We start from the raw sequence: 23546 nt of genomic DNA on the forward strand, positions 1-23546 counted from the left end.
AATATGGAGGTTTCTTTCTAAGCAACTTCTGTGTGATGAAACAGCTTGGCTGCTCCTGCCTGCCTGTTTTTTTTAATAGCCAATAAGTGAAGTCAGAGTTCTGCTTGGCAAGTGAGTTCTCTGGACACCATGCTGCAGCAATTGCTGGGGTCCTAAAGAGCCGCTGCTTTCCCTTCCCCTTTAGTGCACTTATCTTACTTCTGCCTCATTTTTTAGGTCCATATAATTTGTGTTGTTTGCCTTTCCTCTAGCAACCAGGATGCATCATTTCTGGGGTGGGTTCATCTGAGACACCACAGAAGTTATTCTCTGTGGATACTTCATAGTAAAGGTGTATGGATGTTAAAGACCCCCCCCCCGCACCAAAAAAAAAAAAAAAAAAAGGCAAATGAAAAATGTGAAAACTTTGCAAAGAGGCTTAGGCTCAGGCACTCATTAAGAATTCACTGTATAGTTAACTTAGAGTGCAGTGGTACTACTCAGAAGTAAATCTCTTTGTGTTTAATGGGGTTTACTTCCAGATATGCAGGTACAGGTATGTGGGCACCTGGCTATTGGCCACTTGCGACCAGGTGAAGATGCCTGGGTGCCAGGATGTTCTCCACCATCCGGAGTTGCGTGCCTGGGGATCCTTGGGTCTTGGCTGTTTCCACACACTAGCAACACATCTTGTAGAATTCTATCCATTTTATTTTATCTGCACAATCAGAATGAATGATTCTGGCCCCAAAATGGCAACTAGGCATTCCGTTTTAGCAACTGTAAACCTGGCGCCTAGCTTATATATCTGAGTTTCTAACACTGGGCAGTTGGCCGTGACCAGGGATGCTGTGCCACAGGTGGTACAGAGCTGGAAGCAGAAGGGCTATAACTCTGGGACAGAGCATCTGCCTTGCATGTAGAAGTTCCCAGGTTCAGTCCCAGGCAGCTTCTCCAAGGAGGGCTGGGAAAAGCTTCCTGCCTGAAATTCTGGCAAGCGGCTGCTAGTCTGTGTGGACAGTGCTGGGCTAGATGCACCAATGATCTGACTCTGTATAAAGCAACTTTATAGATTCTTTGCAGCCCACAGCCTCCACCGACACCACCAAAATGACCTCGGCACAAAAATATAAACAAGATCCTTTCACCACAGAGATTTATTTAAGATCACATGCATTTTTGGATAAGATAGGAGGAGTTCCAAGGAACAATGTTATAATAGTTCAACGAGAAGGATTTCCCACTGGAGTTAATCAGATGAAGTACGTTTCTAAAATACATGGAATCATCAGAGATCATCCTTCCCAAGGACAAAAGAAAAGAGAAGATACTTCCTTTGCTTGTAATACTCCTGGTATCAATTTAAAATCTTGCCGGGGAGGAGGGATGAAGAAACAAGATCAGTATTGCAAAGAAACCAGTGTCCCCTTTGGAGCTTGTCCTCCAATATATCCCCTTCCAGTAATCAATCTGTCACTGTTTCATACATTTGCAAAGTGTTGCATGCTGACAGCCTCAATTTATATGAGCCTCATTCTTCAGAATTATGACGCCATTTCCCAAATAGGGGTAGCAGCTTTAATTGTTACAAAATGAAGGCTAGCAGTAAATTCAGGTTTAGAGACGCGAGTCTCCTTTTGACAAGGGTAGGTAACCCTGTGGCTCTCTGGACATTGCCGGACTACAACTCCCATCTTCCCTGATCACTGACTGTGCTAGCTGGGGCAGATGGAAGTTAAAGTCCCGCAACAGCTGCTGGGCCACAGATGTTTCCCTCATCTGAGGTTTAGGGATGATGCGCGGAGTGGGGAAGCAGATTATGGTTACAAGAACATAAAAGTTGCTTAAAATACTTATTCGAAACAGCCATTTCCCTGTACTAGAAAAGCCATTAGGATTAAAAGAGGAGAGTCTCGTTTATATATTGCACGGTGCAGCAAATCAGAAATTTGTTCATACAGTTCTGGAAGTGCGGAAAGCGGACGTGGCGTTGGTTAGGGTGACAAGAACCACCCAGCATCGGAGCCAGCCACTGGGGTGAACGCACATCAAGAGTTTATCCGGCGCATCATGTCGTTGGCCTGCAGGATTATTGTTATTTTGCTTCAGGAACGCCGGGAGTTGTTTACGGGAAGCCTGTCGGGAAGAGGCTCAATGGCTGGCTCTCGTTGGTCGGGAGAGGCGACCGGTATCCGTCAAAGGTGCGTGGAATGCTTCCGCTGGTGGAGCCCGAGCTATTGCTGAGCGTCTCGATGCTTCCTTCTCGCTGTAGCTCTGTAGTGGGGAGAGAAAAGGTGGCACCACTCTGGTCAGTGCTTCAGGTAAAAAGAGAGAGGACAGACATTAGAACGCCATGGAGGGGCTTACGAGGGGGTGTGTAACTGTATGGTTGGGCTTGGTTTACATTCACTCGTCTGGGGTACAAGGTAGGTTTGTATGTGGTGTGTCCCCTCCCCCATTTTAGGAGATATGAATAACTTCAAACACTCCCTGCCCCCCCCCCCCGGCCACCTCTCATGGCCAGTCCAGGTTTATTGTATATTTGTTACATTTATATTCCTCCAAGGAGTTCAAGTGTGCATGGTTCTCCCTTCTCTGTTTTATTCCTACAAAAGCTGAAGAGGCCAGAGACCAACTTGGCTGTGAGTCCTGGGAGATCTGCTCCATTCCTTGCAGGCTTCTCCCACCTGGCTTGGGAGGGTTGGGGCCTGGACTGACTCCAACTAAAAAAGGTGAGGTTGCTGAACAGTAGGCTGGGGTGTTTGGGTTTCCTTGTCGAGCGCTGCTGGCTTTTTGTATTTTTATTTTATATTTTGTTGTGATTTATGTGGGAATTGTTCAGTTTGGTTTTGTATTTTTTAATGATTCATTTATCAATTTTTGACTACTTTTGCTATGTTGTGGTTGTGTATTTGTTTCATGTTGTAAGCCGCCTTGAGCATGGTTTGAACTGGGGAAAGGCAGCGTACAGATAAAATTACGCATACGTGTATGTATATCATTCTCCCATTGAGTTCAGGGATTGCAAAACTGCAGTGTAGCTCTGCAATGAGTAGCATATTCCGCACTAATGCTGGTCTTATCCTGTCTGATTTGGCTCCTTTTATCTCTCCCTCGCGCACAGCTGGCTCTGGTTAAACATCTCGCGTCACTCCACGGGTCGCCGTCAGCAGGGAGACGGAATGTGGGCAACAGCTCCGCCCAAACATTGCTTTTTTGGCTTCTGAACTCCTTACAAGGTTCCCTGTCTCTCCTTTAAAGAAAAAACAAACCCAACAACCTAGTATTGATTTTCATGCCAATGTTGCATTTCTTTTTTTCTTTTTTAACAGAAAGAAGGAAAAAGCAAGGTTGGGAACAGGGAAGCAGATGTTAATATTTGCTGAATCCTGCTTGTCTGTGAAGATGGATGAGTGACCTGCTTGCCAAAGCAGAGAGAAGCTCTTTGGGGTGAGGAGGAGGTGACCTGAGGGGCAGCGGAAGCTGGTCCATTAGGGCAAATGGGGCAGTGCCTGCCCTCAGCCAGCCCCTTCTTCCCGCCTTCTTTCTTACAACCAGCCCAGGGGATGGCACTGGCTGAAACTTCCCTTAGTCTTGGTTTTGCCCTTCTATGGAGGAGGACAGGGACAAAGCTATATCTAGTTGGCTCCGCCTGCCATCGGCACTTGCTTCCCCTATCTCTGGCTCCACCTACTGTTAGCCTCCCAGTTTCCTGCCTTACCAGTCCTAAAGGGCACCATCTGCTACAGCTGAAGGGCAGAAATGTTAGGATACATTTCAGGGAATGAAGCAGTAGCTCAGTAGCAGAGCATCAGCCCCCTTCCTTAAGATGACATATGGAAAGCCCCAAGTTCATCCCTGGCGTTTCCAGGTTGGGCTCAGAAAGGCTCTGGTCTGAAACCACAGAGGTCATAGAATTAGATGAGGACATCTGGTCCAACCCACTCGACAGCCTGCCTGCAGGGTGACCCTTCAACCGTTGCTTCATCCCTCCAGAGGACAGTGCGCCACCTCCTGAGGCAGCCTGCTTTGCTGTCAAACTCCTTTCATTTGTGGAAGTTTCTCCTAATGCATGGGTAGTGTTGGACTATAAGTCCCATGAATCCCAGACAGCATGGTAATTGGAAAGGGATGATGGGAGCCATGGACTGAATATTTACCCAAAGACTGCTTCTCTGCTATTTCCAGTCATAACTTATAGTATTGCCCTCTGGGGCAAGAAAGAGCCATTTTTCTCCATCTGCTGTGTGGCAGACCCTCCGATACTTGGAGCCTGCTGTTGTGTTTCCCCTTGTCCTTCTCTACGCCAGGCTAAATAGGTCCACCTCTTCCAACCATTTTTCTTCTTGGTTTTGAGACTCCCCCATTCTCCTGGTCCCTCCTCCTTTGGACACACTCACCAGTGCCCTTGTTAAACTGTGCTGCCCAGAATGGGCATGGGACTCCTGATCCACCCACCCCAGCATTGAAGGTGCCAACAGTGCCCCACCTACATGTCAGGGCTAGAGCACCTGTAACCCTCCAGACATTGTTGGACATTGACTCCCACTGGCCCTAGACAGCATGGCCAGTGGTCAGGCTCTCACAGGATGTTGTGATGGCCAAATACTTGGATAGCTTTGAAAAAGTGGGTTTAACAAATTCATGGTGGATAAGACTATCAGTGTCTGCTAGCCATTATGGTTGTATACTACCTCCAGTGTCAGAGGCGATACTGGTTGCTGGGAATCACAAGGGGGAGGGTTGCTATTGCGTTCCAGTTCTGCTAGAGGGCTTCCCATTGGGGCCATTGGTTGGCCATTGTGAGAACAGGATGGTGGACTAGATGGGCCTTTGGCCTGATCCAGCTGCAGGCTATGTTCCAATGATGGGAGCTGTAGTCCAGCAACATCTGGAGGGCAGCAGGTTCCCCGCCAGTAATCCAGGAAGCTCACAAGTTGTGATAGCCACCACCTGCTGGGACCCCTCAGAAGCAGCTTCCCATCTTTCTGCCCTCCTTATTCCAGCATTGTGTGTCAGACAGCCACTTGCGTTGAGGATCCCTCCACTTTTGCCCTGGCTAAGTACCCTTTGCCTTTCCTGTTCAACAGCTGGTGTGCATGCCTCTCCATCAACCTCTTTTGACCTGTTTCCTCCCACAGTTCTGTAGATGACAAGCTTAATTCCCCGCCCCCAGTAAGTATTTTTGGCACAGGCAGATCAATACCAAGAGCTCTTAGTAACTGCCACGGGACACCCAACCAAAGCAAGAAAGCGTGAAAAAGAGACATTTAAAGAGAGAGAGAGAACAACCATCCCACCTCCACTTTCAAGGTGAGAATGATTGTGAGCTGCAGCACCAACACAGTGGAAACCTCATCAGCCCAAGAGCAACCAGTTAAGCAGTCGGCGCAGCAGAAGTTTGACATGCTTGAAACTCAGTTTTGAACCAAATATTGGGGAAACACAAGGGACAGTCAAGGAGGCAGGAAGTTAAATATTCTGAGCAGGTGGTTAAAGAAAGCTAAGTGCAAATATATATGGGTAAGAGTTCCCGCAAGAAATTTTCTCCAGTCAAAATTCATTGCACCTGACTCTAAATTCTCACCAGGTGAAATCATATGATGAATCACGATGGACTGTCCTATGGCATAATGAGATGGGAATGAGGCAGTAGAGTCCCAGGGCAGCAGACTGGACTGTACCACTTTTGACTGGCAGGTGGGAGAATCATGTTTGTGAGTAACAGCAGCACATCTGCTATGATAGGCAGGGTGTGTTTGGGTGGTGGTGGTGTTCCAAAGACCCTCAAGGGATTGGGGGTTCGTCTAGGACCAGGGAGGTGCAGGTTGAGCTCCTCAGTCAGCCATGAAGCTCACTGGCTGACGTGGAGTTAATCACCGTCTTTCTCAGCCTAGCTACAAATTCTGGAATCTGTTCTCACAGGATGGCTTTGAAAGGATATTAAGAGAAGGGTGGAAGAGAAGGCTATTGATGAGAGATCATCATGAGAGGTCTGCTTGGAGGGGCTGCTTTCCCTCCTGGGGAACATTCTGGGGGCCGCTTGCCAGTAATTGGTGGGGCCTGAGGCAAAAGTGGCTGGATCCATAACTGTGACACTTATTTTTCACAGCAGGCTACATTCCAGCCATGCTAAAGCCAGAGGTTTTGCATCCTACCGTGCTGTCCTCCTTTAAAGAACAGGAGAGACCAGTGCCAATCACCATGTGTCTATCACTCGCCTTACATGTGCAGTAGCTACATTGCAGCCCTGAACATATCCCAAAAGTTGGACTACCAGAAGCCCATAGGACCCTCAGAACCAGAAAGAGACGGGGAAGGAGAGAGCGAGCGGTTGAAGAGATTGGGAACATCCACCTGGAGTCGTTCTAGGTACAGTGGAACTTGCCTGCGTCGCCTCTCTGGAAATTATTGAAGTGGGATGGTGATACTTACCTTACTTTGACGGGCATCTTTTGACTTCGTGGATGGAAGAGAGCACTGGATGTGGCTGGATGTTTGCGTTTTTGTTTTAAGAAACAGGAATTACCTTCTCAACCTTACAGGTGGTCCTGCTACATTTGGGCTGAGGTGTTTGGGAGTGGTTGCGTTTGGATGCGGCGATGGTTGCAGTGCCTGTTCTGTGGATAAACAGAGTGCTGTGTTCATTTGGAGGGGGGGATGATGATATTTTTTCTAAAGAAACCCCAAAGCAGTAAAGATGTTCAGAGAAGGTCAAATTTGCTGCAAGTTTGGAGATGTGGTTATTTGTCATTAAGGAGTGGGACTTGGAGTACTGAGTTTGCTCTGTGATAAATAAATATTTGCAGCCCTAATAAGAGCTGATGTGGTATAGCGGTGTGTCAGGGATAGCCAACCTTTTTGGATTACTGGGCACATTTTGAATTTTGAGGGAGCGCCGAGGAGGCTGCTCACAAAATGGTTGCCACAGAGAGCATGGCATAACACAAAAGTAGAGAGACAACAATCCCTGACCACCTTATGCTTATCATGGAAGGTCAGCTATGCCTGTTGGTCCTGATTATAGAGTTGTACACACAAATGCAATTGCTGTCAAATAACAGGGAGCATTCCTCAGTGCCAGGGGAAATGTACAAGGTACACCATTCTCATTTTACAATGAGAAAGTCTACTGGTTCAAATCCTCACTCGACTGTTGGAGCTCCCTGGGCAACATTGGGCTAGTCACTGTCTCTCAATTTGGCCTACCTACAGGGTTGTTGTAAGGATAAAATGGAGAGTGGGGGAGCATCAAGTATACCACCTTGAGTAAGCACCTTAGAAGAAAGATGGGCTACAGCAGCAGCAGCAGCAGCAGCAACAACAACATTAATATTTTAGACATTTATATCCCCCTTTCAAAGCACTTCATCTAGGCTGGGGTGGGGAAGCTTTTTCAGCCTGAAGGTCACATTCCTTTCTGGGCAGCTACCCAGAGTTCCCATGCCATTGGTGGATGGAGCCAGGTGCAAAATTGGGTGGAGCGATGAGTAAATTTTACAGTGGGTTAGTTTCTACGCATGCTCCTCTCTCTCGACCCTCCACCCAGGCAAGCAAGAGGCATTTATAGAGTTAAAATACACAACTCAGCCAGGCAAAGAAGCACAGAGAGGGTTAGTGAGGGATGTGGCTTGCAGAGATGGTGTGGGGTATGGGGAGAGTCTTGAGGGCCAGACAGAAAGGCTTGGAGGACCATGTTTGGTTTCTGGACCTGAAGCTCATTGGTGGTGTTGAGGGGACCAGGTTGGGGAAGATTGGTAGAAAATGCCTAGTTAGCTGGAAGAAGGTAGAAAATACCTAGTTAGTCTGACATGGTATAAGGCCAGGGATGAGGGACCTGTGGCTCTCCAGATGTTCTCAGGCTCCATTCTCAATGGCCAGCCATCGGGGATTATCATTATTTTACCAATTTATACGATGACAGTTGCAGTCCAGCAAAATCCGTAGGGCCAGAAGTTCTGCATCCCTGTACTAAGCCAACCCCTGTGTCCTTGCATTAGTCTTCCTGGGTAAGTGGAGAAAAAAACCTTAAATTGGCGGCTGGGACAGAGTCTGAGAACAGCTGGATATAACCAATTTTCATTCGCCTTTGCTTTTAGGATCTCCTTGGAACATGGAGTTGCCATCAGTCATTATCTTTTGTCTGACTGGGACCCAGAAGCCATCAAAGGACTCCACGGAAATCTTAAAAGGAAAGAAGGTCCCGGCTGGCTTTGCTTAAACCTGAAACCATTTTTATACGGGACATTAATCCGGGGCCTGCTCAGAAACTCTATGTAGCCCTCCGATGCCTGGAACACTCATAAATTGTTCTGCCTCTCCCCCCTTTCCGTCTTTCTCTCTCTCTCAACTGTGGAATCTGCTCTCTGGTGTATTAGCCCTCCTAATGGTTTTTCCTTTCTCTCGCTTTCCCTGACAGAAGGAATTGCTGAGCAGAAGATTCAAGAAATATCCTACTTGGGGAATGAAGAGGGAGGATACTGGGGGACGGGGAGAAAGGGACTTGCTCCAAAAGCTGTTCCGTCCCTCTCTGTGCCGCCCGCCCTGCCAGGGTTGCACCATTTCTTGCAGAGGCGCAGGGTGGACGAAATGATACAATGACAGTCGGGGCCGATGTGTCGGCGGCGGGGGAAGCAGAGCGGCGGCAGGCACAACTTCGGATCCCAGGATTCTCCTTCCTCCTCTCCACCTGTCACGACGCATTAGGCTCAAGCGTGCCCGGCTTGCCGAAGGAGTGACCCCAGACTGAATGGGAGAGCGCTGGTGGAAAGAACTAATTGTAGCCTCGTTTTCACACGTCAGTCACTTTTCACAGCGCTGGGCTTTCTGAAGCTCGACTAATGTTCCTCCCCCCCTTCAAATCCCAGTGCTGAATTATGCTGAGATGCACCCTGACGATGGCGTTTCTAAAAGGAACAAGACCTCCAATGGTGGCAGGAGTGGGGACAATGGGAAGTGGCGCCTGCTGGCCTGGTGAGCTTATCCACCCGTCCACCCTGCTCTTCCTAGAAGTTCAGGCACCGTTCAGGTCATTCATTCGAGTCACATACTGCCCTGTGCACAAGCCTTAGGGTGGCTTATGACTAAATCAGATAAGATTAAAAGAATACATGTGTGAACCCCCACACCCTTAAATTAACAACACAACTCATAACAAGCCACCAAACTGCAATTTACTCATCTAACTAAGCCATTTGTCCAATTAGGTTTCCTGCAAATTCTAGCTGGAAAGTGTGTCTTAACCAGTCACCTTAAACTATGAAGAGGTGGGGCCAGGCATACCTCAGTAGGGAGTGAGTTTCACAGGCAAGGAACCACCACTGAAAAGTCCCTTCCTTGGCACCTTAAACCATGCTTACTTGAGTATAAGGACAGCCAAGAGGGCCTCATCTCTCAACACACTGGCAGGTTGATACGAGACTGGGAGGAAAGGTTCAGGGGAATCTTTAAGGAAATCCATAACTCCCTGATTTCTGCCCCTCCCTGTGATTTTAGACAAATTATGTCCCTCCTATAGCCTACTAAAACATTAATTGAGGAAGCCAAGGCACCATCTGACTCCACTGTTACTCAGATACTCAGCTCAGGGTAGAGTGAATTGATTCATCCTCACAGCAGCCCTATAAACAGAATACTTTGTTAAGCCCATCCACAAAGACTAGAAACGTTAGTTTTTCTCTCCTGGAACAGAATAAAGTGGTACCTTGGCTTAAGAACAGCTTAGTTTATGAACAACTTGGATTAAGAACACTGCAAACCTGGAAGTAGGTGTTTTGGTTTGTGAACTTTGCCTTGGAAGCAGAACATGTTTCACTTCCTGTTGAGTGTGTTCCATTTGTAAATTGAGTCCCCCGCTGCTTTGGGAAAGCACACCTTGGTTTAAGAACGCTTTGGTTTAAGAATGGACTTCCGGAACGGATTAAGTTTGTAAACCAAGGTACTACTGCAGATGAGACTCTCATAGAACACCAAAGGCTGCACCCAATGTCAAATCCTTCATTGGTTTGTGTGGGAACGATCACATAATTATGGGATGCACAAAAGCCCGCATGAATACTGAAGCAAGGAGCAGGTTTGTCACCAAAAAGCCCGCATGAATACTGAAGCAAGGAGCAGGTTTGTCATCAAATCCAACATTTAAAAAACATTTTGCACACCACTGAGTATCAATGCTCCGTTAAGATAAATGAGCCATGTATGGAGAAGCAAGGAAGCCATACAGTTTGACAGATATCCAAATAGACCACAACAGGGATTTCAGATGAGAGAGTTTTCCACCCATCCCCCTTCCTTTGACAAAAATAGATTTAGTTCAGGATTTATTTATTTTTTAAAGGCTTTTGTGGTTTCCCCCCCTTTTTGTTAACAGAGCACTGATGACTTGGTCTGTCAAAGCTTTAGTCTTCAGCCCTTTGGAACTTCTCCAAGTTTGACTCGGCACAATTTCTGGAAGGTTAAAAGTACACTAGATAAAGGAGCAAGTGTTTTAGAGAAACAATTCCCTCCACAATAGGCACGATAATCCCATTTATGTCGCTGTGTGCTTTGGGGGAAAGGGAGTTGTTTCCTGCTTCTCGGAGTTTACATCACACATCTCTCTGCACAACCAGCAGAACCCTTTAATGTGGGCAACATCAGACCTGGAGGAAAATGCAGCCCACTATGTGGCCCTCAAGACCCTCCCTGGACCCCATCCTGGCCCTGCTCCGTGCCCTCCTTGAGAGTTTCTGCCTGATGGCCTGAGTCCTTGGACTGAGATCAGGCCTGATGTTTGCATGGCTGGAATGTAACCTGTACAAAGTACGACTTGCACTGGTTGCTCTGGCCACTTTTGCTACTGACCTGTGTCCCCCTGTTACCCTTGAGTCAGCCACTGGGTTGACAAAGGTTCCCCACCCCCTGCCCTGCAGACCTAAACCAGAAATGGGAATCTGTGGCCCTTCAACTCTCATAACCCCTAGGCAGTACATCCCATGGGTGCAGTGGCCCAACTACCTCTCAGGACCACAGGTTTGCCATCCCTGCCCATAACAGTTGGGAAGCGGGGCCTCTCGGGGACTATTTCCTCTCTTAAGCTCTCCAGTCTGCTTTGAGATCCTTGTGATTCTGCTGCTGAAAGATGTTGGGAATAAGAAAAGATCCTTTAAATGGGAGTGTTATGGAACAGTCCCGTCCCCCCAAGGCGTATTTCCCCCATACCTTATTGCCTGCTTTTAAGCAACTACTTAAGACAGTGTAATTTCAGCTTCTCTTGGCATTAAGTGATCTATATGCACGCGCGCACATACCTGTGCCAGTATATCAATGCAAGAAATAAATAACAATGAAAAGTAAGATTATTGTTAATAATTTATAAATTAGTTCTGGGCAAAATTTGATCACTTGTGATCCTTTGAAAACTCCACTGCTGCCCACCTAAAAAAGTGTTATGGCAAGAAGAAGTACTTTACAGAAACATCAGATGGAGCCACGCTGGATCCGGCCAAAGGCCCATCTAGTCCAGTATCCTGTTCTCCAAGTGGCCAATCAGATGCTTATGGAAATCTCGCAAGCAGGACCTGAACACAAGAGCACACCCCAGCGTGTGACTCCCAGCATCTGGCATTTGGAGGCATACTGCCTCCCACGGTGTCTTTACTGCTGTGTCAACCCAACTGTCTAGGGAAAATGGAAGAAAATCTGGCTCGTAGGTACAAAGTTCCTAAATCAGGCAATTACATCATGGTCTGAGCTTCATTTGACTGATATGCTGACGAAGGGATTTCAGACACACTTTAACCTCAAAATTTTAGCAACTCCTTTCATGTGTAAGACCTGGTCTCCCTCTCCTCCCACACTTCCAATTTTGAGGTTATTTGTGTTTCTGGATCCTTTAACGAGCATCTAGTTTTAGCAAGTAAGACATGGAGAGTAAGTTACCTACTGGAAAATGCTAATGGGAGCAGAAGACCAACGATGACACCATCAGCCTGACTGAAGGGTAAACCTCCAGGACTGGACCATTTCAGGCTGTGCGTGGCAAAGAATATGTTTTTATAGCATCAGGGATGGGGACCTCAGGTCCGGGTGCTGAGAATGACTCCCCTTCCTGGCCTCACTATCTTGCCCAGGCCAGGCCAAGCGAATAAAGAAATGTCCATGGGCTGTAAAGCCTTCGCCCATTTTATAAGCTTTACCACTTAAAAAAAAAATCCCTTACATGTAGCAAAATAATAAATTGAGGAGAGGGCTATGCTCAGCCTTTCCCATGTGCTCTTTTTATAAATGCTGAGGTATTTTTTAAAGGGGGTAGTCAGACTGATGTAGTCGAGACTGCTCATGTTTCACCCTTCCAGGCCTTGGCAGATGAGGTCTCTTCAAGTGACGGGGAGCAGGACCCCCTAGCAGAGCTCCATATAGACTCCGAAGGGCCATTGAATCTGGACCCTTCTGCTCAGGGCTAAAGGTCCCCACACCAGTGGCCTGGATGCCTGACCATATCTCAGACTCTCGTCCCACAGAGTAGAGGAGATGAGTCAGGCAGCAGCTTAGGTCCTGCTAGATTTATGTGAGGCTCCTCAGGAGGAGGAGGAAGTGTATGGAAGCACCTGCCTGGATCAGGGCCTTGTAGACAGCCAGGAAGGGAATGGAGCCCTAAACTCCCAATATAAACTCTGCCCGAGCTGCTTCACTGCTGAAGCAACAGCTCTCTGTTCCAAGCTCCAGTCTGCCTGAAGTGGGTTGGGTTGGGGGTGACATGGTTGCCTGATGTTTCAAATATCCATCTGACACCCATCAAAAAGCCGTAGTCAGTTGACACTCTGCAACCCCTTGAGGACACTGCCAGTCAAACAGCTGAACCACAGACCGTAGCATACTCGCAAGCTGTGAAAAAAACTGACCTTATGAGAAGCTTTGAGGAGTTAATGAAAAACCATGAACATTCCTTTCTCCGCATCCCATGTTTGAGCAATTAGATTCATTTTGAGAGCTGCCCAGGATCACAGAGTTGAGTTAACATCAGCAACCGTTAAAAACAGCCTCCTTTGCAAACAGCTCCCCCCACCCTGTAATTGATTTCCAAAGAAAAGAAGGTCATTCAATGGGAACAAATTTGGCTTGCCTCCCTGTGCCCTGTCCAGTGTGGTCTCCGACTGATATCATCTAGGAAATGTGACAGAAGCGAAGGGCTGTAGCTTAGAGGCGGAACATCTGCTTTGCATGCATGAAGTCCCAGGTTCAGTCCCCAGCATTTCCAGGTAGGGCTGGGAATATCTCTTGTTTGAAACCCTGGAGAGGCACTGTAGACAATAGCAAACTTAAAATGAGCTGAAATGCCCTCATCCCCACACATTCAGGACTTGCAAAGGCACTCACAAAAGTCAGCAGATATCACAGAGGGCCTTCAAGGTCACACAGTCTGCATACCCACTAAAATCTCCCGCCCTGAATCCTGGGAACTGCTGTTACAATTCCCAGTACCCTTACAAACTACAGTTCTCAAGATTCTTTGAGGTGGTGGAGGAACATGTGCGTTTAATGTATTGCTGGGGATGCAACCAGCCAGGAAGCTGGACGAGAAGAAGAAGAAGAGTTTGGATTTGATATCCCGCTTTATCACTACCCTAAGGAGTCTCAAAGCGGCTAACAATCTCCTTTCCCTTCTTCCCCCACAACAAACACTCTGTGAGGTGAGTGGGGCTGAGAGACTTCACAGAAGTGTGACTGGCCCAAGGTCACCCAGCAGCTGCATGTGGAGGAGCGGAGACGCGAACCCGGTTCCCCAGATTATGAGTCTACCACTTTCAACCACTACACCACACTGGCTCCCAGAGAACGTTATCATGCCTCTTAAACCGGAAGGCCAGGAATTGCCAGACCTTACCGAGTCACAATTAAGTCCAGTGCCTCCTAGTGACTAAGCTGTAGAATGGCACCATCCACGCACACTTTTGCTCTGCCCTAAGTTTGTTTGTATTGGTTGGAAGGAAGAAATGCTTCTGTAAGGCAAGGAGAGGGGAGTACACCTACATAGAACCCAACTCTGGATGCCGCACATCTTGTGGCCTGCAAATTTTCTGTGAAGTCAAGCTATGCTGAACCACTGCTAACTCCCTGCAGAACAAAAGTGCTTAGAAAGCCATTATATGCAATAACTGTTAAATGATGAGACACTGTTTACTCAGATCGTCAGATAAATTCTCACTCCCAGGAGGTTGGCCTGGGTGTCCCGAGAGTCATCTGGTTTTTATTTGCAACGTAAAATGTAATTAGCAGCAGTAAGACAAGCAGAAGAATCCAATAAAAGGGGGCTTTGCTCTTAACAGGTCCAAGAGTGACCATTTCTTCCCATATATGTTAATGAAGAAAAGTACTATTATTTTTTCATATACTCCACCTGCGTGCAAAGGAGAGAGGACAACAATTTTCAAAAATGGTAACATGACCTCTTTTGACTTGAGGTCAAATCCTGGTAAGAATAAAATCTCAGCAAATCTCGGGAGTCCTGGCTAAGACGCCAACTCTGATGTCATTTTTGTTCCAAAGCAAAAACTAAGAAAGCCTCCCCATCCATTGGTGGAGACATAGCAGTTGATTTTTTTAGTGGCGGCCCCAAAATCCACATAGGAACATTGGAAGCTGACTTATGCAGAATCAGACTCCTGGTCCACGAAGGTCTGTATTGCTTACACTGACTGGCAGCAGCTATCTTGGATTTCAGACAGGGGCACATTCCCAGTCCTACCGGGAGATGTGCGGAATTGAAGCTGGGGCATCTGTATGCAAGAGAGATGCTCTGCTGCTGAGGTGAGGTCCTTCCCTGGACACCTCTGTGCTACTTGCTCCAGAGCTCTCTGACCCCTGTGAAGAAAGGTTACAACATTCGGAGCCGCCAACTTGGATGGTTTCAAAAGAACACTAGATGAATGCATGGAGGACTGAACTATCGGTGGCTATTAGGTGTGATGGCTGTGTTCCCCCTCCATTGCTGGAGGCAATATGCCTCTGAATAGCAGTTGCTGGAAATCATAAGTGGGGAGAGGACAGTTGTGCTCAGGTCCTGCTCATGGGTTTCCACTGGGGCATCTGTGAGACTGGGATGCTGGGCTAGAAGGGGTTTGGGCCTGATCCAGCAGGGCTGTTATAGTCAGTGCTGGCAGTGGACAGACGGTCCCTTCATTCTGATTCAATCCAATTTCATCTCCTCTATGCTTTCCAGAGGGACGGCAAATCTAGAAATGGGATTCCACTCAGCTTTTATCGTCCATATCGATCCCTCTCCCGTCTTCTGGAGAGTGCCTTGCTCTTGCCTCAGGTTATGTGGGTGTGTTGTGTGTGCCAGCAAGAGAAGGGTTAAGGAAATGTTTATCACAAGGCTGGCTTCAGAGTTGAAAGTAATGTGATCAGTAATGAATTTTGTGTTACATTAGGTTGTATAAATGGACAGACAAGCGCAGACACCAAGTGGCCAGGAGTCAGGGCTAATTTAATGAGGCTAAAATAGAGACAGCACCAATTAGACGCCGGGCCAGCTCAGTGCTCCTGCAGGGACTGCAAATGAATAGGTACAAATCAAATTACTGACTAATAGAAGCAGTACAAGAGAGGGCAGTCAATGCTAAATGCATTAGGGTCTTGTGACCTCTCTGCTCTGAACAACAGAATCCCAAATTTGACTTTAAAAATAAAATAAAAAGGGGGGGTGGGGAGGGTGGAGAGAGAAAGAATAATAATAATCAAAGAAACTCTTGTTTGCTTAAAAACACACACGCCAAGAGCATTGGTTGCAAAATGCTGGAAAATATTTAAACGTCGGCCATTTTGCGTGAGCAAGGAGTGTTTTCCCTGGGGAGCGAAACATTTTTAAAGGCTCCATCGAAGTCGGGTGGCCCTTTCCACAATCGCTGGCTAGTTCTATAGAAAGGGTGTCTGGGATTCCTGGGCACAGGAAAGTGAATGCCACAAGTTGCACTCAAGGATGTAGAGGGCTTGGCTACCGCAAATGCTTGGAAAATAGGAAGCATTGATTCCCATGAATGTGGCAGAAGCAGACAGCGATGGGCTGGAAGTCGCCCAGCGCAGGAGAATGGGCTGCACCAGAAAGCAGCTGTGCAGGAGCAAGAGAAGGAAGGATATTATGCAGCCCAACACCTTACTGGGTTTCTTTTTTAAGATGGCTTCAGTGGATGTGATTTGAAGTGTACCTTCCCTTAACTATGGAAGGAAAGTGGCAGAGATGGGGGAGAAATTTGGTTAGTTTACATTTGCACATGAATCCATGTTATTCCTGAAAAAAATGTACAAACCGAACGTGGCTATTCCGTGCCCAGGAGTTAGGTGGGCAAGCCAGGTTTGCTGCCTGGGGACATGGGTGGATTCCAACCTGTCACCAAGGACCCAACTGGCTTCTGTAACAATGAATGTTCATTGAGCAAGATGGACCGGGGTCTGACAGTATGAGACAGCTGCCATTCCATCCTGATTCCAGAGTGGTCAGTTTAAATTTCTGTACTTCAGTATTTTAGTATAGACACACTTTTTTTAAAGCAAAGCAGATAATTAAATATGTATGTTATCCTAAAGCACACATTTCAAAATGTATTTTATCTGAGCACCTGCATTTTCAAATGCATTTTGGTGCACTTTTTGAGCTGAGACCTGTAGCACAAAACGCTGCGAAGTGCAAGGACAGAAGGAGAATTTTGCACCAGCAGGTGCAGATTGGGTAGGTTTGCTTCAAGATGCAGAGCCAACGAAGCTTTCCTCCATCCCTGCCTCTTAATCTATAGTTGGATCAACTTCCCCTCTGGAAATATTTTTAGCGCCACTGTTGCAGTCTCCGGGCCAAGCTTAGAATGCAAGGTCCAGCTCCCTTGCTCAAAAGCATCTGCATGTTTAACCTTCGACGGAAGTTTGGGAGAGGAAATGGCTCATTGAGCTGCCTACATTGGGAGCAAGCCGCTGTTCCTCCCCCACCAAGGAGGCTTAAAAATGGCCCGTCGCCAAGATTCCAGAGATTTGGAAGTCATTCCAGAGCAACAACAAAAACCAAAAAAATGTAAAAATATTCAGTTGTTGGCAATGGTACTGCAGCGAGGAGTGACCGGTTTCCTTTCGGAAAGCTTACAGGGAGTCGTATTAAATACACGCTTCCTCACCTCGGCGCTGCAAAGGGACAAATAAAATGCGAAGCCAGTTTTTTTTTACTGTCTCGTATAAAAAAAGCTCTCTAATGGACTTTGCAGGATGAAAATAGTTTAGAGCTGGATGGTGGCAGGTACATGCATTCCTGCACTTCCAAGACGTAAAAGCAGACATGGGGACGTGATGGAATGGGAGGAAGATGAAACAAGGGGCTAAGGCAACCTCCAAACGAATGCCAAAAGCCCATTTGGAGGAATAAGATGCTGACAGAGCGAAGCCAAAGTTAAAGACGTTCAAAATACAGGCATCCGGATGCTGTAATTCCCAAGCTGTATGCCAGAGCACATGAGTCTGCCACAAGACATGCGTCTGTAGAGTAAGAACAGCCTCTTGTAATCCATCTTAGAGAGGGTGCCTGCTGCCTCTCTGGATTTCATGCTCTCCCCGGATCAATCATTCCCCCTGTCAAGATGGCCCCCTGCATGATCCAGTGCTCTGGCTCTGCACGCTTCCCATCCTGCTCTGCTGGGGACAGGCAGTTCCAAAAGAAAAGGGAGATGCAGAGCAGAATCGTCTGCCCATTGCGTCTCTGCACAAAGTCATGGCTCCAACCAAATCAGGGACATCCGGACCTTGGAAATGCATAAATCAAACGCTGCCAGAACTAAGCTGCAGATGTGCCACTGGAAACAAAGCTGTAACATGGAGCAGGAAACCATTTTGGCAAACAAAAAGGACTTTGCCTGGCACTGCAACAACATCAAAGTCAGTGCCAGGTAAGATCCTCTTGGAAGGGCACTTTGCCCTTAATGGGGAGGATGGCTGCAAAGAATCAGCAGAATCTCTAAAACTGGCAGAGGGGAGCAGTCCCAGCTCCAGGACACCCTCTATGAGCCCCCATCCCTGGGCGAGTCTTCACATCTCCACCACTGTCTTTGATGAGGACGCGGGTGGTGCTGTGGTCTAAACCACTGAGCCTCTTGGGCTTGCCGATCGGAAGGTCGGCGGTTCAAATCCCCGCGATGGAGTGAGCTCCCATTGCCCTGTCCTAGCTCCTCCCAACCTAGCAGTTCGAAAGCACGCCAGTGCAAGTAGATAAATATGTACTGCTGTGGCAGGAAGGTAAATGGTGTTTCCATGTGCTCTGGTTTCTGTCATGGTGTTCTGTTGCGCCAGAAGCGGTTTAGTCCTGCTGGCCACATGAGCCGGAAAGCTGTCTGTGGACAAAGCCAGTTCCCTCGGCCTGAAAGTGAGATGAGGGCCGCAACCCCAGAGTCACCTTTGACTGGACTTGACCGTCCAGGGGTCCTTTACCTTTACCTCTTTGATGCCACCTGCTTGCTTGCCCAGTGGAGAGCCAGGGAGTAAGTAGACGGTGGCCTCTCCTCCTCCTCCTCTGCCCCACCACTGTTGTCTGGGCCAGAGTAAGAGGCAGGAGAACAACCAAGCAGGTGGCAATGGGGAGGAGCAGCTGGTCCCCTATGGGAGTGTGAACCCCTGGCAGATGCCTGATCACACCAACCTCTGATGCCAACCCTGTGGAGAGGGAAGCTGAGAGAAGGGACAGACAAATCCTTCTATTTTCATCCCCTTTGAGTTTCTCACATGCTCAATCCTATGTCCCATTTCTATGTTAATCAACAACAACAAAAAATTCCCAGAAAAAAATCTGCATAAAAATTCACATTTAAGATAACTAGCCTTATCTGATTGTCTCTGAAAATGTGCATTTCATTTTAATATCAAAATGTGCATTGAAATGAACATTTTGACATGTCTGCTGAGGAAAGAAATGCGTCAGAACACCCAAGTTCCAATTCTTGCTCTATCCCTAGCTGAAAAAATCCACATTTGTAGAATGTAGGCATTCTAGACAGCTCAATACAAAAGTATCTGTGTTTGGACTGGGTTTTCATTTCCATCTTGGAGCTGAAAAATAAACGCCACTGTCTGTGCATACTTCTATTGGGGCTGTATCTCTTGGACGACAGTTTATGAAGGACGGACTTGGATTTAGATGGACACAAAGCTGTCCGGATCGTTAGATTATGGGGCCAAAAGGCCATTTCCCTGAGAACAGCCAAACTGTACGACCGGCTCTATTGCTGAAGCCACACTGAAAATAGATTCCTCTTTTCTCTCCTTTTTCTGCTATTCTGATCAGGTTCCTTTTCCGCTTGCTGTCTGATAGCTATTTCTGTCAAGTCAGAGAAAGCTTCAAGTGGAAAAGACCCTTTTGGTCATCGAGGTAAATGTCCCCAGCCAGCTCTTCCTGCACGCCTTTAAGCAATTTTTAGCAGATGGCTCCAAGCTGATTTTTTATGCTGACTAGTGTAACTATCTCTTACAGAAACCTTTGAAAAACACCCCCCACCCTATCTTTCCAAGTATAGGAAAACCTTTATTTAATTTTTAAATTGAAAGGCAGGTCTGTTCAACCAAGCAAAATCTTTTTTGCTTGATTCATCGCCAGTCTTTTAACTGTTTAATTCACCAATGACCCACTTCAGCGTAAAAACCTTTGCCAAAGGCCCATCTAGTCTAGCATCCTTTGATCACAGGGACCAGCCAGCTGCCCGTGGGAATCCTGCAAGCAGGACCTGAGTGCAACAGCATTTGCGATTCCCAGCAGCTGCCATTCAGAGGCATACTGCCTCCAACAGGGCAGGGGGAACAGGGCAAAGATGGACCAAAGGGCCTGCTGATGACTACAAGAACAGAAGGAGAAGAGCCTGATGGATCAAGTCAGGGGCAGGAAGTCCAGCACCTGGTCTCACAGTGGCTAACCACATGCTAGAGGCTTTCTGTTAACACACATCCTCTCCTCCTGTAGACACAGGGGAGAACACACATACTTCAGAGGAGAGCTGGGGAGCCTGTGGCCCTCCAGATGTTCCATCAGCCCTAAGACAGCATGGTCAATGGCCAGGGATGATGGGAGTTGCAGTCCACCAACATCCTCTATTAAAGCAAATTCCCTGCTCTGCAGTTTCTACGGAGGGACAAAACCCATCTTTGTTTTTACGTGCTGACAGAGAAGACAAGCCAGCCAAACAGAAAACCAGGGTGGGTTCTGTGTGGTATGCAATGTTCATCCTGGTGCGGGAGGAATCGGTATTATTTAATCACACTCCTCTTTTAGTTGTTGCTCCTTTCCTTTGGGAAGAGAAGACTCCCTGGAAAAGACCCTGATGTTGGGAAAGATGGAGGCCACAAGGAGAAGGGGACGACAGAGGGCGAGATGGTTGGATAGTGTTCTCGAAGCTACCAGCATGAGTCTGACCAAACTGCGGGAGGCAGTGGAAGACAGGAGTGCCTGGCGTGCTCTGGTCCAGGGGGTCACGGAGAGTCGGACACGACTAAACGACTCAACAACAACAACAACAACCTTTCCTTTAGAGGAGACAACACTGGAAGCATAAGAGCGCCTTGGGAGTCGGGGAGGCACAGAAGCAAGCAAGTAGGCAAGGTGTCTTGGCTGCGAAGCAACATCAACACCCTGCTCCCCTAAACCAGCTTCTCCTGAGATAACTCTCTGTCACTCTCTGAGAAGAGTTAAAATTGAGCCACCATAGCCATGCCGTTAGAGGGCTGTGATCCATGGTACAGTCCAAGGTGGCTTTAGGCAAAGAACAACCTAATTGTCCATTAGTAGCTACTGTCTCCCGCCCATCGCCAACTGACCACCAAGGCTCTGTTTTGCTCACACAGCAGCAAGCCTCTCGCGCAGAGTTAAAAACAGCACATTCCAGGAGTTAAAACACTTATTCCAGACAATATAAGAAAACCAGTTGTGGGGAGAAATTTATGGCGCTGCTCGACAGAGACTTCACTGCTGGTATCATTTAGTCCAGCTGACTGGGTGGAAAAGCATTAGAGAAAGTGAAGACTAAGCAAAAAATAATAATAATGTTTTTAAATAAAAGAGAGACAAATGGCTGTTTCAGCCAAACACTTTCAACAACAGAGTAAATATTAGGGGAGTGGGAGTGGGTGAGGAGAACGGGGATGGGTTTCAAAAGCAGCCAGCAATATTCTGTCTGAGATATAGCAGAAAGGGGCAGCCACTCATCTTGACCTCTGCTTGCTCTTCAGTTTATAGCTTGGCAAGGTTTTAATGAGAAATTCAAGCAGCTGTTTTGGTCCACAGGAGCACTGTTCAGGGGTGGCCCAGAGGGCCTGAGCCCCAGGGCTTCTGAACCCTGATCCCCCGCACCCCAACAGTCTGATTCAGTGTAAGACAGCTTGCTATGGACCTCCTTCATTGATAACATTGTGTGCTAGTCTTTGTGAAATCATCCCTTTGGAACCCCAGGCCCCAAACTCAGCAAAAGGCTGAGGAGCACAGTTGTACCAGAGCTAACATGTGGTGCTTTGGGGACTGCTTCAAACTTCCTTGAACAAGGAGGGCTAGAAGCTTCGCTTCTCTAGAACAACAAACAGCAAGATTAATCAGTTTTTGTTTTCTATGCTATATTATATATCCCACCACTGTTTGGCACAGATACAGTGGTACCTTGGGTTAAGAACTTAATTCGTTCTGGAGGTCCGTTCTTAACCTGAAACTGTTCTTAACCTGAGGCACCACTTTAGCTAATGGGGCCTCCCGCTGCTGCTGCGCCGCTACCGCACAATTTCTGTTCTCATCCTGAAGCAAAGTTCTTAACCCGAGGTACTATTTCTGGGTTAGCAGAGTCTGTAACCTGAAGTGTCTGTTACCCGAGGTACTACTGTACCTGGAACACACTCTCTGACCTGATCATTTTTCTTTCTCTGAGGCACAAGCAAGAGGGTACACAACGCAACCTTTCTCCCCTCTGAAAAACTCCTGTCGGGCCCTGTTCTAATGCTGGCGTTGATATTGAGTTGTTACTCACAGTCCAAACAGGATCTTTCTTGTGGGGAAAGAGGGAATTTGCTTAACACCAATATCAGCCGCCAAAAGCGCCTGCAATTTGCAAGCATTCCAGCCTCCCGACGGCCTCTTGAGCCGAAGCCTAATCCCTGGGAGTGCCATTCCATTTATGTTAATGGGCCCTTTAATTTATCACAATAATGGACTGTGATGAAGATGGATTAATTTGGATTATGGGAGCCAGCACTCTGTCGAAGGCAGATAATTATACACCCAGAACCTCATCTGCACATTTGCTGTTGATCAGCGCAGATGCCACGCGAGGGGAAGCGAGGCACGTTCCCGTGGGGCACGGAATGGGGTGCAGTGTGTGGAGACTGGACGTTTTTAAGATGGGTTGTCGCAAGCCCCAAATCTGCAAATGTCCCAAGACACAAACATTTGTTTTCATGTTGCCATGACAATCACAAACCCCAGAGGGAGGTGAGCTTCCATCATGCGATCGGGAGGGTTCAGAGGCCCCAAAGAATTTGAAGTCAGAAGGGAAGGGAGAGTCCATTTGGGTGGGGTGAGGGGGGTGGCAGAAAGACCACCAGCAATTTTCTCAAAGGAATTATGGGAGTGGGGCTATCCAGAGGCGCTTTTGGAAATGTTAGCAATATTGGGAATGTAATGATTCGCAATGAAGGGACCCGTTGGCGTCTGCATCATCTTTCTGCAACTTGGGTGTCCTCCAGATTGCTATCAGATCCCCACTCCCATCAGACCTACCTCTACTGTCAGAGGCAGGACCAGTTGCTGGGGATTGCAAATGGGGACATCGGCTGTTGCTGCGCTCAGTTTCCTGTTGGGGCATCTGGTTGGCCACTGGATGCTGGACTAGCTGAGCCATTGGCCTGATCCAGTAGGACTCTAATGCTACCAGCCCAAGCCAACAAGATCAAGGGTCAGAGATGATGGATGCTGCAGCCCAGCTACACCTGGACGGCCACAGGCTGCCTTTCCCCTCTCTAACCTGGAGTCATTTCAGGCCAGAGTGTGCTGGGGGAAGCGGCAGGCAGCTGGGATGGGCACAGTCAAGCCAGGATGTTTGAAGCAGATCTGACACCTCCCTCGGTCCGGAGAACCACATGGCCCAAGAGGCCTGTTATATAGTTTCGAGACCTTCTATCCTCCCTCTGTTAGAAAGGTACAATTCTGACACTGCCAGGGCCCCATCTGCACTACACTTCTAAAGCGGGATCATAACCAGTTTAAGCAGTTATGGCTTCACCCCCAAAGAATTATAGGAGCTGTAGTCTGTTAAGGGTGCTGAGAGTTGTTAGGAGACTTATCCTTCCCTCTCCGAGCTTACAATTTCCGGAGACGTTTAACAATCAACACCTCTTCCTAGGGAACTCTGGAAATTGCAGTTTTGCAAGGGGAACTGGGGCCTCCTCACAACTCTCAGCACCCTTAACAGTTCCTGGGATTCTTTGAGGTAAGTCTTGATTGTTTAAAGTGGTGTGATACTGCTTTAAATGTATAGTGCAGGTGGGTTTTGTGTGTTAGATTTGTCAACCTCCCCCACCCTCTGCAAATGTTCCAG

The 23546-nt window shown here is 47.6% G+C and overlaps 1 protein-coding gene and 1 long non-coding RNA gene across 10 annotated transcripts in view; one reads left to right on the forward strand and one right to left on the reverse strand.

Annotated features, from left to right (window-relative positions):
• Positions 1-1118: 1118 nt before the first annotated feature.
• The window catches only part of BCAS3 (BCAS3 microtubule associated cell migration factor), a 466426-nt gene continuing 443998 nt past the window's right edge, over positions 1119-23546 (reverse strand). For 4 of the 6 annotated variants that reach the window (XM_082200800.1, XM_082200797.1, XM_082200799.1 and 1 more), the window contains one exon: positions 1119-2253. In XM_082200800.1, the coding sequence (XP_082056926.1) occupies positions 2105-2253 (149 nt within the window). In that variant the 3' untranslated portion in view covers positions 1119-2104. Of the gene's footprint in view, positions 2254-6508; positions 6600-23546 lie in introns of all 6 variants that reach the window. The other 2 variants (XM_082200796.1, XM_082200798.1) reach the window with 2 other exon arrangements.
• Positions 2160-11313, forward strand: LOC309519725. 4 transcript variants are annotated; one of them, XR_014213979.1, is made up of 5 exons: positions 2160-2300; positions 2595-3440; positions 5121-6351; positions 8079-8952; positions 10349-11313. It is a non-coding gene; the product is annotated as an uncharacterized lncRNA (long non-coding RNA). The 4 variants fall into 4 exon arrangements; XR_014213980.1 differs by lacking the exon at positions 10349-11313 and having other exon boundaries at positions 8399-10058; XR_014213981.1 differs by lacking the exon at positions 10349-11313 and having other exon boundaries at positions 2595-3218; positions 8079-8303.

This window comes from Podarcis vaucheri (assembly GCF_965113315.1).
Source record: "Podarcis vaucheri genome assembly, chromosome: 15".
Lineage (NCBI taxonomy): Eukaryota > Metazoa > Chordata > Lepidosauria > Squamata > Lacertidae > Podarcis > Podarcis vaucheri.